This window comes from Magallana gigas, chromosome 5, assembly GCF_963853765.1.
Source record: "Magallana gigas chromosome 5, xbMagGiga1.1, whole genome shotgun sequence".
In the NCBI taxonomy this organism is placed as follows: domain Eukaryota; kingdom Metazoa; phylum Mollusca; class Bivalvia; order Ostreida; family Ostreidae; genus Magallana; species Magallana gigas.
This window is the reverse complement of record NC_088857.1, coordinates 14448706-14466713: the sequence shown is the minus strand read 5'-3', so window position 1 is coordinate 14466713 and position 18008 is coordinate 14448706. Positions and strand designations below refer to the sequence as shown.

Sequence of the window (18008 nt, the reverse complement as noted above, 5' to 3'; positions counted from 1 at the left end):
ACGATATCGATTTCATCATTTTGTTTTCGATATCGTTGATATTTGGTCTTGGACATATACACATATATTTACAAGGGCCAAAATTTAGGAATAAAAAAAGGATAAGCAGCTGATTGCAAAGATGGACGGACAGATATTTTGGTGTATTGACACAAACGAACGGTCGAAGAGTGAAAATCGCATTAAGTACTTGTTTTCTAGAGATTTTATTATAATTCAAAATATCAAATAAAGCTATTTTGTCCAGGAAATGAAAAAGATATAAATATATGCTGGAACAGTAGACGTTTATTTATTTTATATCAGGTTTCATCAGATTGTTTCTCATTAGTATTCATAAATTAAATTTCTTGTTCTCCCCAAGACTGAACCCGGATTTTAATTAGAACAATGCTTTGAAAAACGAGTTTTACATTAACACACATGCTTATAAACCTGCACATGATATATCAATAACATTTGAAAGTATAAACTTACGGATAACTTTTTTAAAGAGGTTCTTTTGACAAATTTTAACTTTAGCAATAAAATTATCGTCATAGAATTATTTTAATCACCTCCTTTTCCACCAGACCAGCGCTAGTAAAATACAAATGTATTTATGTGAACACTTTACGATAAAGCATCTAGCTAATGAAGATCAAACTCAATAGACTCACATGCATGTATATAAACAAAATATGTGCACCCCTCCCTACTTCTCCCGGCAATTGAAATTATTACCCCGCCGACCCCCTCCTCTTCCCACCGGGAGGAAAATTTCTTATGGATCCGCGCAAGTAAAACTTACCGGTAGACAATCACGGCCTTTCAATGCTAAAAAATTATCTTAAAATGATCACCAGATATAAACGAAAATATCATTTACATGTCATGTATGCATTTTCAATGAAATATACAGCGCATTCATCTAATTAAAAACCCGATTTCACACAGGTAACAGATAAAATAGCAGTATTGAATGATTAGTTTTCTAGTACATGTACATATATAGTGTGGACATTTTGCTTCATTACTTAAATTTAAAATTCACTTTTGTCAAAATGGCAATATTTTTTTTTTTGACGAATAATCAGATGTCTCAAATTGGACATAAAACTGCAAAACTTAGATACTTTTGGGACTAAAAATTCCTAGTGATTTATGATTATGACCCCCCCCCCCCCAAAAAAAAAAAAAAGGAAAGGAAAAAAAGAAAAGAAAAAAAACCCACCAAAAAACAATCAAACACACAACTATTGTTCATCTACTTTATTAATAATAAACTTTATGAAAATAAATGTAACTCTATGAACATATTTGCTCAGATCAATGAGGATTATGGCACATAAGCTTTAAAAAAAAACAAACATAAAAAAAGTGAGTATTGTTCAAGCCCTTTATGGGCAACAACCAGAGCATGGAAAGAGATGAAATTACCACAAACATACTTGAAAAATTTCATAATCAACTAAACAATTCTTGTCATTTATGTTGGGAAAAAAAAATGTCAGATTTATCAATGTATAAACATTTCTTTTTAAATCATATGGCAATAGTTGAGATCAAAGCACTATATACAATTGTATCCAAAAAAACATGGTCAGCAGATTGCATATACAAGCACAACCCTTGATATAGAATTGGTCCCTCTATCTGTCCATGTAACGACGACCCGTACTACACCCCTCCTTTTCCTCAGTGGTGGAAGAGCCGAGTCTCTGTGTGAACCATAATGATGCCATGCTGGTTGCAGGCTTCTGTCACCCCAGCATCATTGGTGGAGCCCCCTGGGACGACGATGTACTCAACCCCACTCTGTCAAAGACAAAGACAAAGAATGTAAGTCATTGGGAGAGGGACAGTGACCATGATACCAGAATTGGTGTTGTAGAAATAACACTGATAGTAAAAGACATGTAATTAGTATAGACAACCCCTTATTTTAAAAGTTACAGGTATATAAATAATTCACGGACAAAACAGACAAACTCATAGTCTTTGATATCAGAACATTTTGAAAGGATATCAATATTTAATATGTTGGCAAAATTTGAATATACAAAAAGTTCAAATGATGATATCAAAAATTGAAAAATAGCAGACTGGAGGGTTTAATCCACAAATACATAATTCTAAGAACTTGAGTAAACTTTTACACATTGTCCAACATAAAAGTTGAATTTTACAACATAAACAAGTGCCACTGTGGTGACTGGATTCAAGATTTTTTGAACCTTGATAGAAGCACAGAACATAAAACATTTTAACATCACAGTAGCCATTATAAGAATGTTGAAAAGAACCAACAAACCATGACTGCTCTGTCGATGTTGTCTCTGAATGGGAAGAAGGCGTCGGAGCTGAGCGACACGCCCTTCAGCTGGGAGATCCAGTGGCTCCTCTCCTCCTGTACAACAGACAAAGGACAATAGAAGACATATCATAGTCATTTACAGAGAAACATGCTTATAACAAACTAGCTAACAAGGAATTGACCCTTACAGTGTTTCATTTTCTTTCCTCCTCGAGTTAAAATTATATTGTTAGCTTCAATGTTTTAAATATTTTTCTTTTATAAGAAAGCAAATTCCTTCATCCCTGGCAATTTTACTGTACTTTACTTGAAGGAGGCATCCTAACTTATTTTCTCTTGATATCAATGAACATTTTTCTAAGAACATGATGTCACAATGCTTGGACACAACTGATGGTTGTAAGGTACTTAGAAAAAGAGAGTGGTATATTTGCAAACATTATGTACAGATATATTTTTCTAATGTAGCAAAAGTACAAGAACTTGCCTCTGAGAGAGGGGCTGGAACTACTTCGTACATAGCTTCCCAAGTATTTTGATCCATGTCCTGAAAAAAAACATGGAATGTTAACACTTAATAACTAACTATATATAAGATTTCAAATTAACAACTCCTTAATGTACATGAGATATCTGAGTGCTCATTTGGTCATATGGACATGAACAGGTACCTACTTTGCCCACTAGGCCCAGGACATATTGGTCAATGGCATTGTTTTTCTCTGCTCTCTTGACTCCAGTCTTGAATTGCATTCCCAACACTTTTGGATGTTGCCTCAACCACCTGATTATTTTAAATATAAAATAACAAAAATTAAGAAAATGACTAAAGGAAAAACAATTTTATTTACCATTTATGGCATATGAAATTCTCCCTTTCAAATACAACCTCCAAAATCAATTATACCGTTACATTTAATAGTTACCCCCCTCCCTTAAAAAAAATAAATAAATTGATAACTGTAAACTAAAACTTACCAGTTATTGGCCTTGTCCCCTGCCAGTCGAGTACAATGGATCCTGGACTGCTGTCCAGCCCCAATGCCAATCACCTAATTCATGATCATACATTTTAAATATAAAAACCCATCCTTAATGAAAATAATGAATGGCACAAAGTAAAGAGAGATAACTTTGTTTACTCTTAGCAATGTAGAATTAGGAGTCAAGCACTGTTTTACCTGGCCAGACTTGGCGTAACAGACAGAATTGGACTGGGTGTACTTTAGTGTTATAGTGGCCACTATCAGATCTTGTATAGCTTCCTTGCTCAGCTGAAAGGGAACAAAAATTACATTCTTTCAATCTGTCAATTAATGTCCAATGCAATTCCATAACATGGAAATGCTTGTCTCTCCTTCCTACTAACTTCATTAATGAAAGACTAAAAGTAGGTTTGGTTCTTAAAAGATGAAACATATAATGTGATTTTTGCTGAAAAACAGTTGACACGTTTTTAGACTTTATGGAGGCAAAGTTAGCGGGAAAATAATGACATACCTCTTTTCTAGCTGTAACAACATTCTTCATCATATCGCTGTTGATGACTGCATCATTACGTTTCTGATTGAGCTGTAGTCCAAACACAGTCCTTGTTTCCATGATGGGAGGTTCATATGCAGGATCAATCTAATTAAAAATTTAAATATGCTATAAAACGATACTACCATCATAGACTTTATGATAGCATATTGAATAGGAAAAAATTGTCTATGAAGTTTCCTTACCTGGAGTATGCAGTAGTTTCCGCCTTTTTTCTTCTTCAGGATCTCCAGGGCCTCAGGTAGGTATCCAGGGGCAATAATTCCATCAGAAACCTGAAATTTAATTTTGCTCAATCTTGGAATATTTCTAAAATATTTTGTCCACTGGGTTAAAAAATGAATCACCAGTTTCTAAATTTGACTTGTACAGGAACTTAATACATGTATATAAGCATTTGCAGATGTTTGAAGAGTATATCTGTAATAAATATCTTTAAATATTCTGTTAAAAGTGAATCTTCAGTTTCTAGAATTGGTGTGATCAAGAATGCACCTGAAGATTATATCTGTAACAAAGATTACTGCATTTACCTCCCTTGAGATGATTTTAGCAGTCAGCACATCACAAGGGTCAGAGAGAGAAATGAAGTCTCCAAAGGAAGACATCCTATCAGCACCTGGATTTAAAAGATAAAAACAGAGGTGGGAAATATTTTGTAGCAAACAATTATCTAATTTTCATGCATATGTTCAAATATTATGAAATCTTGAAATTTTTGTGAACTTTACAAAATTATTTACATTGTACATTGACAATTTTAAAAAAATAAAATGCTCTCTTTGGTGATTCATGTGGGATTTGAAGATAGCATCATTGCAGAAAAAATACATAAACCGCATTACGTACTGCATGAGCTTAGGAAATTTTTTCTGCAATGATCGCTACCTTAATAACCCAGATGAATCATCAAAGAAAGCATTTTATTGTTTACATTTACAGCTTTCTTTTAACTACCGATTAATAAATTGACTGTAAAAAGTAAGTAAAAGTAACTAATTTTTTTGTTATTGTACATCAGTTTGTTAGATAAAAAAAGTGGCTATTTATCGTTTTGTATAGGAATTTGAGTCTGCAGATATCATTATGATTATTTTGTGCAATCTGTAAATTTTGTTAGGTTGTTGAAGTATTGATAAACTGGTTAAAACTGGATTGTGTAGATTTCAGTCCTGTCAGTTTCTATAGAGCTGTGAATTACAATCAATTTCCATGAGAAATAGAGGGCATCATACCGTTACTCAGTGGAGGTAAATATGTCATTGTGAACATAGACCAGCTAGAGATATTCATGAGACTCAGTGGCACCTTAGCCAGTTTCTGGGAAATTCACAAATCTGATAATTCCTGAATATCCAATGCAATACTTAGTACCAACAATAAAATCTTTTGTTTTGTATACCTCTTGCTCTGGCATAAGCTTCAGCTAGGGGAGTTAACTCTGTCATGTCCTCCACCATACACACCTTTTTGTCTGTCTCTGTCATTCCCTGTCCCCCTACAGCGGCTCCTGACAAAGCAATAGACCAAACTAGTCAACAGGTCCATCGGAAGAGATGACTTATAGGAAGTGCTTGAAATATCAATACTCATACCAAAAATATAATGTCTAGCTTCTCAGGCCAAAAATTTTAATAAAGTGAGGCAGAGCTTATAGCAGGATTTGCAATGGGGAACAAATCAATTTGCATACGTCACACTGAAAATTGAAATAATTGAGTAATTCCTCTTTCAAAATTGCAACAAGAGAAAAGCTGTCAATGTGACAGCAAACTGGGTTTTCTTTTGTGTGAACAGTATTCATAATCCATTTGTCAACCCTGAATTGATAAACACAACTCATCCAGAGAAATGGGGTACCCTATATGCAATAATCTGCATGAAAATGACTAAGTTCAACAGCTGGTGTTTTTAAAAAAACTTTTCAAAAATCAAAATTCAAGTAATATGCATAGCTCTGATATATGTACAATTGCTCTGCAAAACAACAACTTCCTATCTTGAAAACTGTAGGAGGAGTTCTCCGTACAATAAGGGTACCCTTCTGGCAGCAGCCCACCCGCCCACTATTTTCACCATTCCAATAACAAGATTTTTCCTTCAGAAAACCCGGTTAAAAATGTTAATCGGCATATCTTTATGCACCTACTGTGTACATAGTAGTGTGCAATACATTATGTAATCTACAACATTCATCTAAATTTTCTGACTTAATCAAACCTAAATGTCCTTGTCTTGAAATGAGTGATTCTGGTTTAACATTAACTGATATTTGCTTCCTCCACCAATTAACACATAAGAAGTACCAGCTAAATAAATTCCATGTTTTTATCACCTTCTTCTATTTTTTATAACATTCAATTGGTATTTTCTTCTCTAATGAACACATAAGAAGTACCTGCTGAACTTCAATGTTTAAATGAAGCGACTGCTAATTAACTGATATTTGTGCCCACGACTCAAAAATAAGGAGCATCTGCCAGACTTATACATTTAAATTTTACTCTAAACTACTGGTTTAATATTGATTTTTGCCTCCTCATTACGTAAAATGTTTGATTAAATGGCTCCTGGTTTTAGGATAATTGATTTTGTAAGTCAATAAACATTTGCAACAACAATATCTGTAACACAAAGGGTACCTGCCGGACTGACGTGTTTGAATGAGGTGGCCGCTGGTCTGCCCAGAGCCGCCTTAAGTTCCCGGACAAGCTGCCACCCATTCAGGGCATCCAGGAGATTGATGAAGCCTGGGGAGCCATTCACAACTGGAAGAGAAAATAACTATACAATTAAATGTATTACATGCAATAATAGCTCATCAACATTTAAATCCTTCAGTATTTCCTAATATATTAAATAAAGCCCTTAGTATTTTCACTTTAAGCAAATTAGCACTAAAAAATCTTTGAAAAAAAATAACACTTCTTTAATTTACAGAGCCAAAGAGAAATCCTACCATACAAAAAATCAAATTCATGAGAAAAGTTTAAGGCAATATTAAGCTATGTGAAGTTATAACACCTTTTAGTGGAAGCTCTGAGAGGTTGGTTGAGATCTGCGCTGGTTTCTGATGCGGATTCATTCCATATCTGAGACTCAGCTGAGATGTTCCAGCTCCATACTGACGTCTGAAGTAGTCCGAGATAGCGGCATCATAGTCAGCAGTGTGGTTAAATGCCTGAAAAAAGGTTGCATGTACTGCCATCAACTGAAATTCTTAAATATAGCATATAGTCTCCCTAAAAATGTCAGCAAAAATAAAGTGGCTTAAACAGGAAAGGAAATGAAATGGTTGGACAATGCTTGGACAAGGAACTGAACCCTGGATTTGTGTACAGGCTAGACTATACACACACAAAATGTACATTTGAAATCATATAAAGCAAACCTTGACTGCTAATGTCTTTCTTGTTTCTAAGGTTGTGTCCTTACTAGGTGACTTAGACATCTCGTCCAAGACTCTGTCAAAATAACATCTCATTAAATTATTTTGAAATTCACTAATTTAATTTTTATCTATTACAGGGGCTATTACATACTATCTATTGAACATATGTAAAAATATGCGACTCTAAAAAAAATACCGTACAAACACAAGAGAGTTATCAAAGAACCTTAATGTAAAATAAACAGTACTGGCATTCTATGCAGTCAGATGAGCTGTCTGTTTGGAGACAAAATGCAAGAGTTGTTCAAAGGAGTGACTCGCACAGAACATGAACAATTTCATCTTCCATTGCAATGGATAATAAGTAATTTTTTTTAAAAATTCTGTAAATGACCTTAAGATTTAGATGACTTTTTAAGGTCTCTAAAATGGCTTGGTACATGAACAGACTTACCTGTTGTAGTCTTGGGGGTCACAGATGACAGACACCCTCATGTGGTTCTTGGCAGCTGCCCTCAGTAAAGTTACCCCACCTGAAAAATACATGCACAAAACCATGGCAGCCAATTTTTAATCAAAACACCCAATTCAAACCTTGAAAGGTGACCTTGTATTTCACTTTAGATTATCATCTTTCTTGAATAGAAAAATTTAACACATGGAAAAAGAAAAGCGTAATAATGTATCTTACATAAAAGAATGGAATTTTTCACTGTGAACATTGATCATGATGGAAACTTCACACAGTGTAAGAAGCTCTTACCAATATCAATCTGTTCCACAGCTTTCTCTATCAGGACATCAGGGTCAGCCACTGTCTTCACAAATGGATACAGGTTACAGACGACTAACCTATACAACAAAGAACAATGCAGACTTCTATAGATAACAACATCCAAGACAGGGAGTTCTCTATAAACTATGTACAGTATACAACTACAGACAAACTTCGTTATCTCAAACTAGATTTGATTATTTAAAAACTTTGATTTATCCGAGTATTAGAGATTTCAAGGGTAAAACACTAAAAAATAAGTGGTTGGGACTTACATATCAGTTTGACATATCCATTGTATTCGAGACACCAGTGTTTGAGATATCAAAATTCAACTGTACTACATGTGGATTCAGCTTAATGAGTTCTACTGTACAAAGCAACTTGAAGGTTATCAAACCATGTTCTGCTACATGAATTATGATGCAATGATTAGTATTTATCTAACTTGTACAAAACATTATAGCAATGGTACAATCAGCAGGGATGGGGTAATGGTAATTTGTAATGGTAATTGAGTGTCATTAATTACAAATTTTGATGTGATTGAAAGTAATGTGTAATTGACCAAATTTCAAATTACATGTAATGGTAATTTAATTAATTACTTGCAAAAAGACATGTGATCCCAACTACTTTTCAATTACTTTCAATTACACACTGATGTACATATAAATATAAAGCTGTCCACTACCCATTGTTCCCCACACTATCAATGGTACAAGGTTATGATAGGAAGAGTAGTTAATAAGCATAAAACTATTATTGTGGCCCATGGGCCTCGATCTTGTTATATTTACCACACTAAATACTTTTAAAAATAAACTTTTCAATGTTACAATATCTACTCCTTAGTGTCCCAAACTTAACTAAGTACATGTATTTGATGATTTCCTTAATCTTTTCTTTAAAAAATACTTAAAAATGACTGTTTAATTTTCAAACAAAATCAGTTTTATCTAAATTATATTAATTATTAAGTCATGCTTTGTAATTTATAGCCTAAAATACATAGAGCTAATTAAGTTAAATGTATGAATGCCAAACATGTCCACTGGGTGTGTTCCCTTATTGCAAACATTTGACATGTTTGATAATTAGGGTTTGTTCCCGTTTTGCTCACTTTTGAAAATTAGGTATCGAAAAAATGTGTGCCAAACGGGAATTTGACCAGGTGAGATAATTGCTTAATTGCTATAGTCTTTATCACATGGCGTAGTATCTAAATTTTTTTTCAATCCAAATTTCCTTATTTTCATATCAATTTTTTACTTGCGCCCAAAAAAGTGAGGGGGCCAACTCCATGGTTATTCAATTTTTTATATGTAAATTTTAAAAAATTTGTTGTTGCGTGAAAAAAGGGGGGGGGGGGGGCAGGCCCCCCCCTGATGCTACGTGCCTGAATTTATGTTTGAAATTAAATTCAAGAGCATGAATGTTAATTGTTATGTAAATGTGCTTTTATGCATTTTATATTGTAACATAAAATAAATGTAAATATCAATTGCGAGTAGATGTTTTATTTATTTTATTGTCGATTGCCCTCACAGGAACTGTGATATAGACTATAGCAATTAAGCAATTATCTCACCTGATCAAATTCCCGTTTCGCACACATTTTTTTCATACATAATTTTCAAATGTGTGCAAAACGGGAACAAACCCACAGACCCTGTAAGGGCAATTGACAATGAAATAAATAAAACATATCTACTATCATATCTAATAAATAAAACCTATCAATTTTAGACCTAATTCATACATTTTCAACCTTCTTGATTGAAAATATTTTGTGATAAAGGTCTGTTTCTTTTCTTAATTATCTTTCTGTTGATACCAAACAACCAATTATAAACACGCGTTTTACATATTTTGCAGCTACAATGTAAGTTGTAAAAAGAAGACACGGAGTACCCCATATGACTGTCTGTGTAGTTTTCCCCTTTATCATTATCTTTATCACTGAATTAGCTTCCAATTGGCTTGGGACCACTTATTTTTCCTCAATTCATTGACATTTATATTTAAAGTAAATGGGCAAAAAAATTAAAAGTCATAACATTTGATCCCTATTTTTCTTATCATAAAGCGGAAATTTAAGACTAAAAATATTAATATGATCTTTATTTTATCGAATGAAAAAAAATATGATGATAATTATTAGTTATTAGACTAAAACACAACAAAATATCTATATTCCTCTTGTTTCATGGCGATGATGAATGAATGATAAAACACAAGTAAAAATCCAGGTAAGGTGAAAATATGTCAGCCTTCTTATTCTCTATGTACCTTAATGATTTACATGACTTTTTAAATGAGTCTGATGTGCAAGGTTTACCAACTATTACTGACATGTTAGAAAACAAGTTAGATATTTTTTTCAAATTATTTGCTATATTATATGCAGACGACACTGTACTGTTAGCTGAATCTCCCGATGAATTGCAAAGAGAGATAGATTGCTTTCATACTTATTGCATAAAATGGAACCTGAAAATGAATATCGATAAATCTAAAATAATAATATTTAGCAAAGGTAGGCAGAAAGAAAACGTGCACATAATGTATAATGATAAATATATTGAAGTTGTTACTGATTTTAACTACTTGGGAATAGTATTTAGCAGAACAGGATCTTTTAAAATTGCAATACAGAAATTAGCCGAAAAAGCTACAAAAGCATTATATGAAGTGTTAACAAGAGGCCCATGGGCCACATCGCTCACCTGAGGAACAATAGGTATGATAAAATCAGCTCAATGGAGTCATAATACAAACTATCTGGACAATGTACAATAATTCATGTAAATCCTGTATAAATAAAATCCATTTTCCCCTGTATATTCTTATGTTTATAATCATTAGTCCCTTTTCTAACAGGATGATTTTATAGTCATATCATATGTTGAGTATTGCAGTTCTAAAAAAGATCCCTAACAATAGTTTATATATGGGATAAAAACGTACATCAAACTCTAAATCTTCTCGTGAGGCCAAAGAATTGTCCTGGGGCCAAAGTCTTTACAATTATAAAGAATCATTTGGCTGATTAGTTTCCGAGAAGATTTTTAAAGATTTACCCTATATATTCCTTTGTTAAACTTTGACCCCCCCCCCCCCATTGTGGTCCCACCCTACCCCTGGGGATCATTATTTTCACAACTTTGAATCTACACTACCTGAGGATGCTTTCACACAAGTTTCAGCTTTCCTGGCCGATTAGTTTCTGAGAAGAGGATTTCTAAAGATTTACTCTATATATTCATTTGTTAAACTTCGACCCCCCATTGTGGCCCCATCCTCAGGTGAGCTAAAAAGGTTAAGTTTACAATTCAATAAGTTGGTTTCTGGAAGAACAGATTTTGAAAATTTTCGTAATAAATATTGACAATTTTTTTTTTACTTTTTAAAGCGCTAAGCATAGCTCAGCGCTTTATTGTCGTTAGACTTCAACTTCCGGTGCATCGAATAACCGCCCCCTATAAGCAAAAGTATACATCATTTAAACTGGTTAGGGAACCAGTTTCAGGGGTTTATGCACATAACTGCACGGGCTATTGTGAATCTAATTTACGGGCTATTGTGAAATTAATGTACGGGGCTTACATACATCATTGCAGGGACTGTCATGCAGTGATGAGGAAATATAGTGCGCATACAGAAGCTTAAATGCTATATACATATATTTGTTATATACATACAGAAGCTGGGTTAGCGCTTTTCAATACTATCAGTACTTTGATTTAATCTTTAGCTTTTAAGATCTGTGTACAAACATAGAATTGTGAGCAAATCTCTGTATCTTGCTTATAATTCGAAGCTTAACACTCAAATATGGTTAGTAAATAGAAATTGTAAACAATTAAACACAAGAAACATGCACTACATGTATAACAAATAAAGAACACAATTTATTTTTTCGAAATGAATCATATATATACATGTAGATACCTACATATTTCCGTAAGCGATATCAAACTCTTTTTAAACTGAATAAACTAAAGAAAATGCCGAGCATCTCAACAAAAACCTATTGCATTAATCTACCATTACGCAAAAGATAATGCCGAATTACCGATCGAATGAATTGTATTTCAGTACTCCTACATCAGATTTTGCTTAATTTGCGCAGGTAAACAGTTAACGTAACTGTTTGATTTACCGAAGTCTCTGTTTGATTTGATACGAAAAAATCACGAAATACAGACGACAGTTTCCAGGTTACAAAGCATAAATAATGAAAACGAAACGAAAATCAGAACAAGCTATCATCAACGTCATGTGTGAAAACTGTCAACGCATTAAAATATTTAGCCTCAATTTACTTCACAAAATAGGCACCAATATATTTTTCATGTTTCAAAAAATTCCCTTCATACGCGAACTGTTGCACAACAAGCAAATTCATCATAGTCAGGTCGACCCTTTTTCGTATAATGTCATGGCTGCTTTAAACAAAGAACCTCGTTTTAGAAGTATGGAATACGAGTCTTGGTAAAATGGGTACGCAAACCCGGGCCGTGGCAAAATAAAAGCCGGGGCAGATCGGCAATCGTCAATTCCAAATACGCATTATTTTGCAGCAATATTTACAGCAAATACAAATATACTGGTCCATCAAATATCCTGAAATTTTAATGAGATTGGCAGATTAATAACTGCCAATCTTTTGTTTTGCCCAGGCCAAGTCTTGTCTACCCATTTTACCGGATGCCGAATCCGAAGCTATTTTAAAAACTGATTGAAACACGCCTTTCCTTTATTATTATTTTCGTAATAACTCAGATTTGAAACAGAATTAGACCTTAATTTTTGCAATTTATATTTTCCTTCCCATAAGGATAATTTATGCTAAACTACGTTGAATTGGAATCAGTAGTTCTTGAGAAGAAGATTTTTAAAAATGCATCCCCCTTTTTCTACAGTTTCAAGGTTTTCTCCGCTTTGAATACAGATCGGACTTTTATTTCTGCAATTTATATTCGCCCTCCCATAAGGATGCTTTGTGCCAAATTTGGTTGAAATTGGATAAGCGGTTTTAGAGAAGAAGTTCAAAATGTAAAAAGTTTACAGACGGACGGACAGACGGACGGACGACGGACAAAAAGTGATCAGAATAGCTCACTTGAGCTTTCAGCTCAGGTGAGCTAAAAAAGGGGAGATTTCATAAACTATCAGTACAGTGCAAATAGATTTATTTGACAAAATTGTCCAACCTATACTGTTATATGGATGTGAAGTCTGGGGCTTTTCAAATATTGCAATTATAGAAAGAATTCATCTCAAATTTTGTAACCTTCTACTCCATTCAAAACAATCAACTCCAGATTTCATGATATATGGTGAACTTGGTCGATACCCACTGGAAATTCAAATTCAAATTAAAACACGCATTATTTCTTATTGGTCAAGAATACTTACCGGAAAAGATACAAAAATTACAAAGTTAATATATGATCTAGGAATTTGTATGAATCACGAAATTGGGGGGAAAATCCCTTGGTACGAAAACATCAAACATATTCTAAATAACTGCAGTTCATCTAATATATGGATTAATCAAACTATACATAACTCACAATGGCTAAAGGCAAAAATTAAACTCAAGTTGATAGACCAATTCAAACAAAATTGGCAATCTATTCTACAATCATCCCCAAAAGCTCTAAATTATAGAATTTATAAGGAAGAGTTAAAATTTGAACATTATTTTGATACATTATCAAAAAAAGATGCAATTACTTTTTGTAGATTTCGAACATGTAATCACCATCTACCCATTGAAAGTGGACGTTGGGCAAATATTCCTAGACATGAAAAATTCTGTGCTCATTGCAATAAATGCGAAATAAGAGATGAATTTCACTACATACTTAGCTTAACTCATTGCAGCAAGAACGTAATCAATGCTTATCAAATATAAATATAAAAATAAATTATAATGGCAAGTACAAAACACTGTTCTTTGAGGAAATTATGTGCTTTTATTAGAAAAATAAATAAAAAATGCTCCCCAGGTTAGAACCCCCATACTTCACATTTGTATTAACGAGTCAGAGTTGTATGTTTTTTTTTTTCTCTCTCTCTCTAGCTTACGCATGCATTGTTAATTATTAGGAAATACCACATATTGTATCGTTATAATCTATGTGTACCATATATAATATTGTGCAATGGTGTTGAGATTGAATTAAATGAATGAATGAAAAGGTAAAATCTTTGACTGAAAGCAGACTGTAATTGCTATCACAACACAAATCACACCTATTGTTCTATACCCAATTATCAAACGTGTGCAAAACGGGAACACACCGATAATTAGGCACGGAACAACAGGTGTGAATTGTGTTTTGATAACAATTATTGTCTCCCATCTACCTGAGATTAACCAGTATTTGGGCAATGTGTTTATAATGAAAAAATAATGAATACAAATGCAAAGGAGAAAATTTTCAGATCATATTTTGCATGCAGGAAATACTTTAATCAAGACATGATAAGGGTGGGTTAGGGGATACGACTTTCAGATGTTTATTGAATATCAAGGTGATATGAGACAACTCCATATTGTGACTTCCTTCGTTTTGTAATAAGCAAAAAAAATCAAATTTATATTTTTTTCTTTCTGAAAATTTTTACATATCAGAGTAGTTAGCAAATTCTAAATCGCTGAAAGTATTTTGAATATGACGATATTTTATGTATAAATCATAATAAATCAGTTAAATCATAATTTTAGTAAATTTTAATGACAATTGTAATTTAATTAATTACATCTGAAAAGTAATTGTAATTTAATTAATTACATTTGAAAACTCTTGTAATGGTAATGGTAATTAAATTGAATAATTTAAGCAAGTAATTGTAATTTAATTAATTACTTTCATTTGTAATTGACCCCATCCCTGACAATCAGACAATACAGAAGTAAAATTCTACCTGATCATTTCGATGTTCTGGGAATTCAGATCATCTTGATCAGAATCTGTTAACCTGGCCAAGATACCTACAAAATTCGTAAAAAGCAATTGGTGTAATACATGTTAAACCATGACTATGCGTAAGTGTGCATGTTATATCTAGAATAGATCCCATCAGCACACAAGACATATAAAACTCCATAACCAGCTCCTTTTGGTGTCACCATTTTTCTAAATATAAAATGATTTTACAATCATGCAGGCCCTTGTTGCAGGCATGCAACAAAAACCCAATACAATGAACATGAAATCGTAAATTCACAGATATAGTGAACTTTTCATTCCATAGAAATCCTTTATACATAATCCCATAAAATATTTCTTGGATTAATCGAACATATATGTATATTGATAAAAAGAAATATTTTTCATTTACACCTCTCTTGTTCAAATTTTCTTTTTTAAACTGTTTAGCATTTTTTAAATAAACAAATTTCATTACCTGGTAATTTATATTAGTTTGATAATTCTATTAATTACCGGTACATGTATTGAACTCAATCTAACTGAAGTGAATACAAATTTGACTGCGATGTGATTTATACATAATTTGTTTGAACCAGAACAATGGACACCCACCGCCATGGACTTTGGGGTGCAGGGTCTTGACTCTCCCACCCAACATTTCTGGTGCACCAGTTATTTCCGACACATCACTGAAATTACATGAAAAAAAATGTATTATTACACACTGTCTGTAGAAGTAGCAACACAACTGTATCAGAATTCACCTATGAAGGAATTATACAGCGATTTAAGTTAATTACATTAACTTTGCAATCTTATGTCAGTAATTAGCTTTAATCATTTAATTTTTAATCAAATTAAACATTCTTTTGTAAACATGCAAATATGCCAATGTTTTCTTCCCATTTTAGTTTTGCTGCATTTACGAACAGCTTTTAGACTGTTACTTTGTCGAAAAAAGTTGGACCAATGATTAGAGTGTAATATGTCCTGTATGAAAACAGAGAGAATCAAATTATCCAATTTTTAATGACAGTGACAATTGTCCATTTACCTGACTTCTATTCCAGCATCTCGGATACACTTAGCTGTTCCACCAGATGCTACCAATTTCAGACCAAGGGTAGATAACTTCTGAGCAAATTCTGTTAATCCTGTTTTGTCCGATACACTCAACAATGCTATTAATAGAAAATTTAATAAATTTTATGCATTTTATGTACGTAAAAATATCACATAATCATGTGTCACTTATGTTTCTCTGATTTTTGAGTTGTAGTTGTAACTTATCAGTCTTAATGTACGAAAAATTAACACTCATTTAGACAAAAGCTGCCCGAATTACCCCCCCCCCCCCCCCCCCCCAATAAAAAAAAACAAAACAAACCAATGTTCACCTCACAACAACATAATGATATTCTCTTATCTTATTAATTTTGTTTATGAAAATAAAATTTCACTATTCAACATAAATTTTAATTACCATACCACAGTACTGTTAAAAATTTTTTGAAGACACTTAATTGTGATCAAGCAAATGTCACTTGTGATCATTGACTTTTAAAAAAATAGTACCTGTAACCATAATATTAATGTCAAATCAATGATAAATTGATGATGAAAGGAAGACACATCATCATCATTTAGCAATTGTTAAACCATAATCTGTTTAAAAAAAAAAGAAATCCGGTATCCCCCACTAAAAAAGATAAAAAACTTGGCCTTCAAACAAAGTTTAATATTGCTTTTCATTCTTTCTTACCTGAATAAAAATCATAACAAATATCATAATAGGTCAGTAGCCTACATTTCTATAAATTATATGTCTTGATCTTCATATGGACAGTGAAAATAACCATAAACAAATCAGTGCTTTGGGGTTAAATGAGGTCAAATGTGCGAGTTATGAACAACATGGTAAACATTTTATAATTAAATAAATGCAACTAGACAGAGTTTCCAATGTACTAAATTATAATAACAACACAAGGACTGACTCTTACCTAAATTTCCAGCACAATTCGCCATTGCTTTTGTTTTCCTAATATTTCACGTTCAGCAACAAATTCAGCGTGCTACCCACGTGTGATGAAAACTTCACCTGGTTCCCGCGAAACTTCATGCTTCGAGTAGTTTTAAAGGCGAACCAGTTATTTTTTTCGCGCGAAATTTTGAAGAGTTAAAAGATTGTCACAACTCTTTCAAGTCTTTAGTATATATTTTTTATGCATTCTACACTGTGGTTCATTGAAACAAGAAGGAAGTGAATGTTCATTACATGTCGAAACAAATACCAATTGAATATAAAAAAACCCCTTAAGATTGGTAGCAACGAAAGCTCATCTATTGATATTCTTTCTCACGCATGTGATAATTATAATTATCACAATCTGTTCCAAGATATTTGTGCTGCACATTTGGACGATTTTTAATAAAAATAACGTTGAAAAATTGTGCGAGGTATTCCGAGTGAGTTTCGAATGACGAAAAGATAAGAAATTTGTTTACGTTCCTGTGAACTTTTATGAGTGAAAAATGACAATGTGTCAATGAAGTGACCTGCAGTAATCCTATCAATAGTCTCCGTGCAGATATATACAAACCGTTTTCTTTCATTTATTTTAATTGTTAATTATGAATGGCTGTAAATTAATCATAAAATAATTTTAACAAGTGAAAAGCTGTCAATGTGACAGCAAACCGGGTTTTCTTTTAGGTGAACTGTATCCATAATCCAAGTCAACCCGTATCCAGTGAAATGGAGTACCTTATATGCAACATTTTGCCTAAAAATGACTAAGATCAAAAGCTGGTATTTTTTTTCATAAATTATCGGAAATCAAAATCCTAGCAATATGCACACCTCTAATATAAGTACAATTGATCTGCAAAAGAACAACTTCCTATCTTGAAAACTGTAGGAGGAGTTATCCAAACAATGAGGGTACCCTACATGTATATGCAATATTTTGCCGAAAAATGACTAAGTTCAAAAGCTGGTATTTTTTTCCATAAATTACCGGAAATCAAAATCCTAGCAATATGCACACCTCT

General features: G+C 32.9%; 1 protein-coding gene across 1 annotated transcript; it reads right to left on the bottom strand.

Moving 5' to 3' along the window:
• Positions 1-1236: 1236 nt before the first annotated feature.
• LOC105346146 (bifunctional purine biosynthesis protein ATIC) lies at positions 1237-17106 on the bottom strand. The gene is made up of 19 exons (XM_034471565.2): positions 16958-17106; positions 16009-16135; positions 15567-15643; positions 14947-15013; positions 7993-8081; positions 7684-7762; positions 7230-7302; positions 6863-7019; positions 6481-6606; positions 5241-5348; positions 4372-4457; positions 4024-4113; positions 3797-3925; positions 3478-3570; positions 3275-3348; positions 2972-3080; positions 2784-2843; positions 2294-2389; positions 1237-1797 (listed from the first exon to the last, which is right to left on the bottom strand). The coding sequence occupies exons 1-19, from the start codon at positions 16980-16982 to the stop codon at positions 1678-1680; spliced, it is 1785 nt and encodes a 594-aa protein (XP_034327456.2). The 5' UTR covers positions 16983-17106; the 3' UTR covers positions 1237-1677.
• Positions 17107-18008: the final 902 nt, after the last annotated feature.

Coding starts and splice junctions, on each gene's coding strand:
- LOC105346146 (XM_034471565.2), bottom strand. CDS start 16,982: ATGGCGAATTGTGCTGGAAATTTAG. Junction 15,644..16,008: donor GATGCTGGAATAGAAGTCAG/GTAAATGGACAA, acceptor ATGTAATTTCAG/TGATGTGTCGGAAATAACTG. Junction 3,349..3,477: donor GTTACGCCAAGTCTGGCCAG/GTAAAACAGTGC, acceptor ATCATGAATTAG/GTGATTGGCATTGGGGCTGG.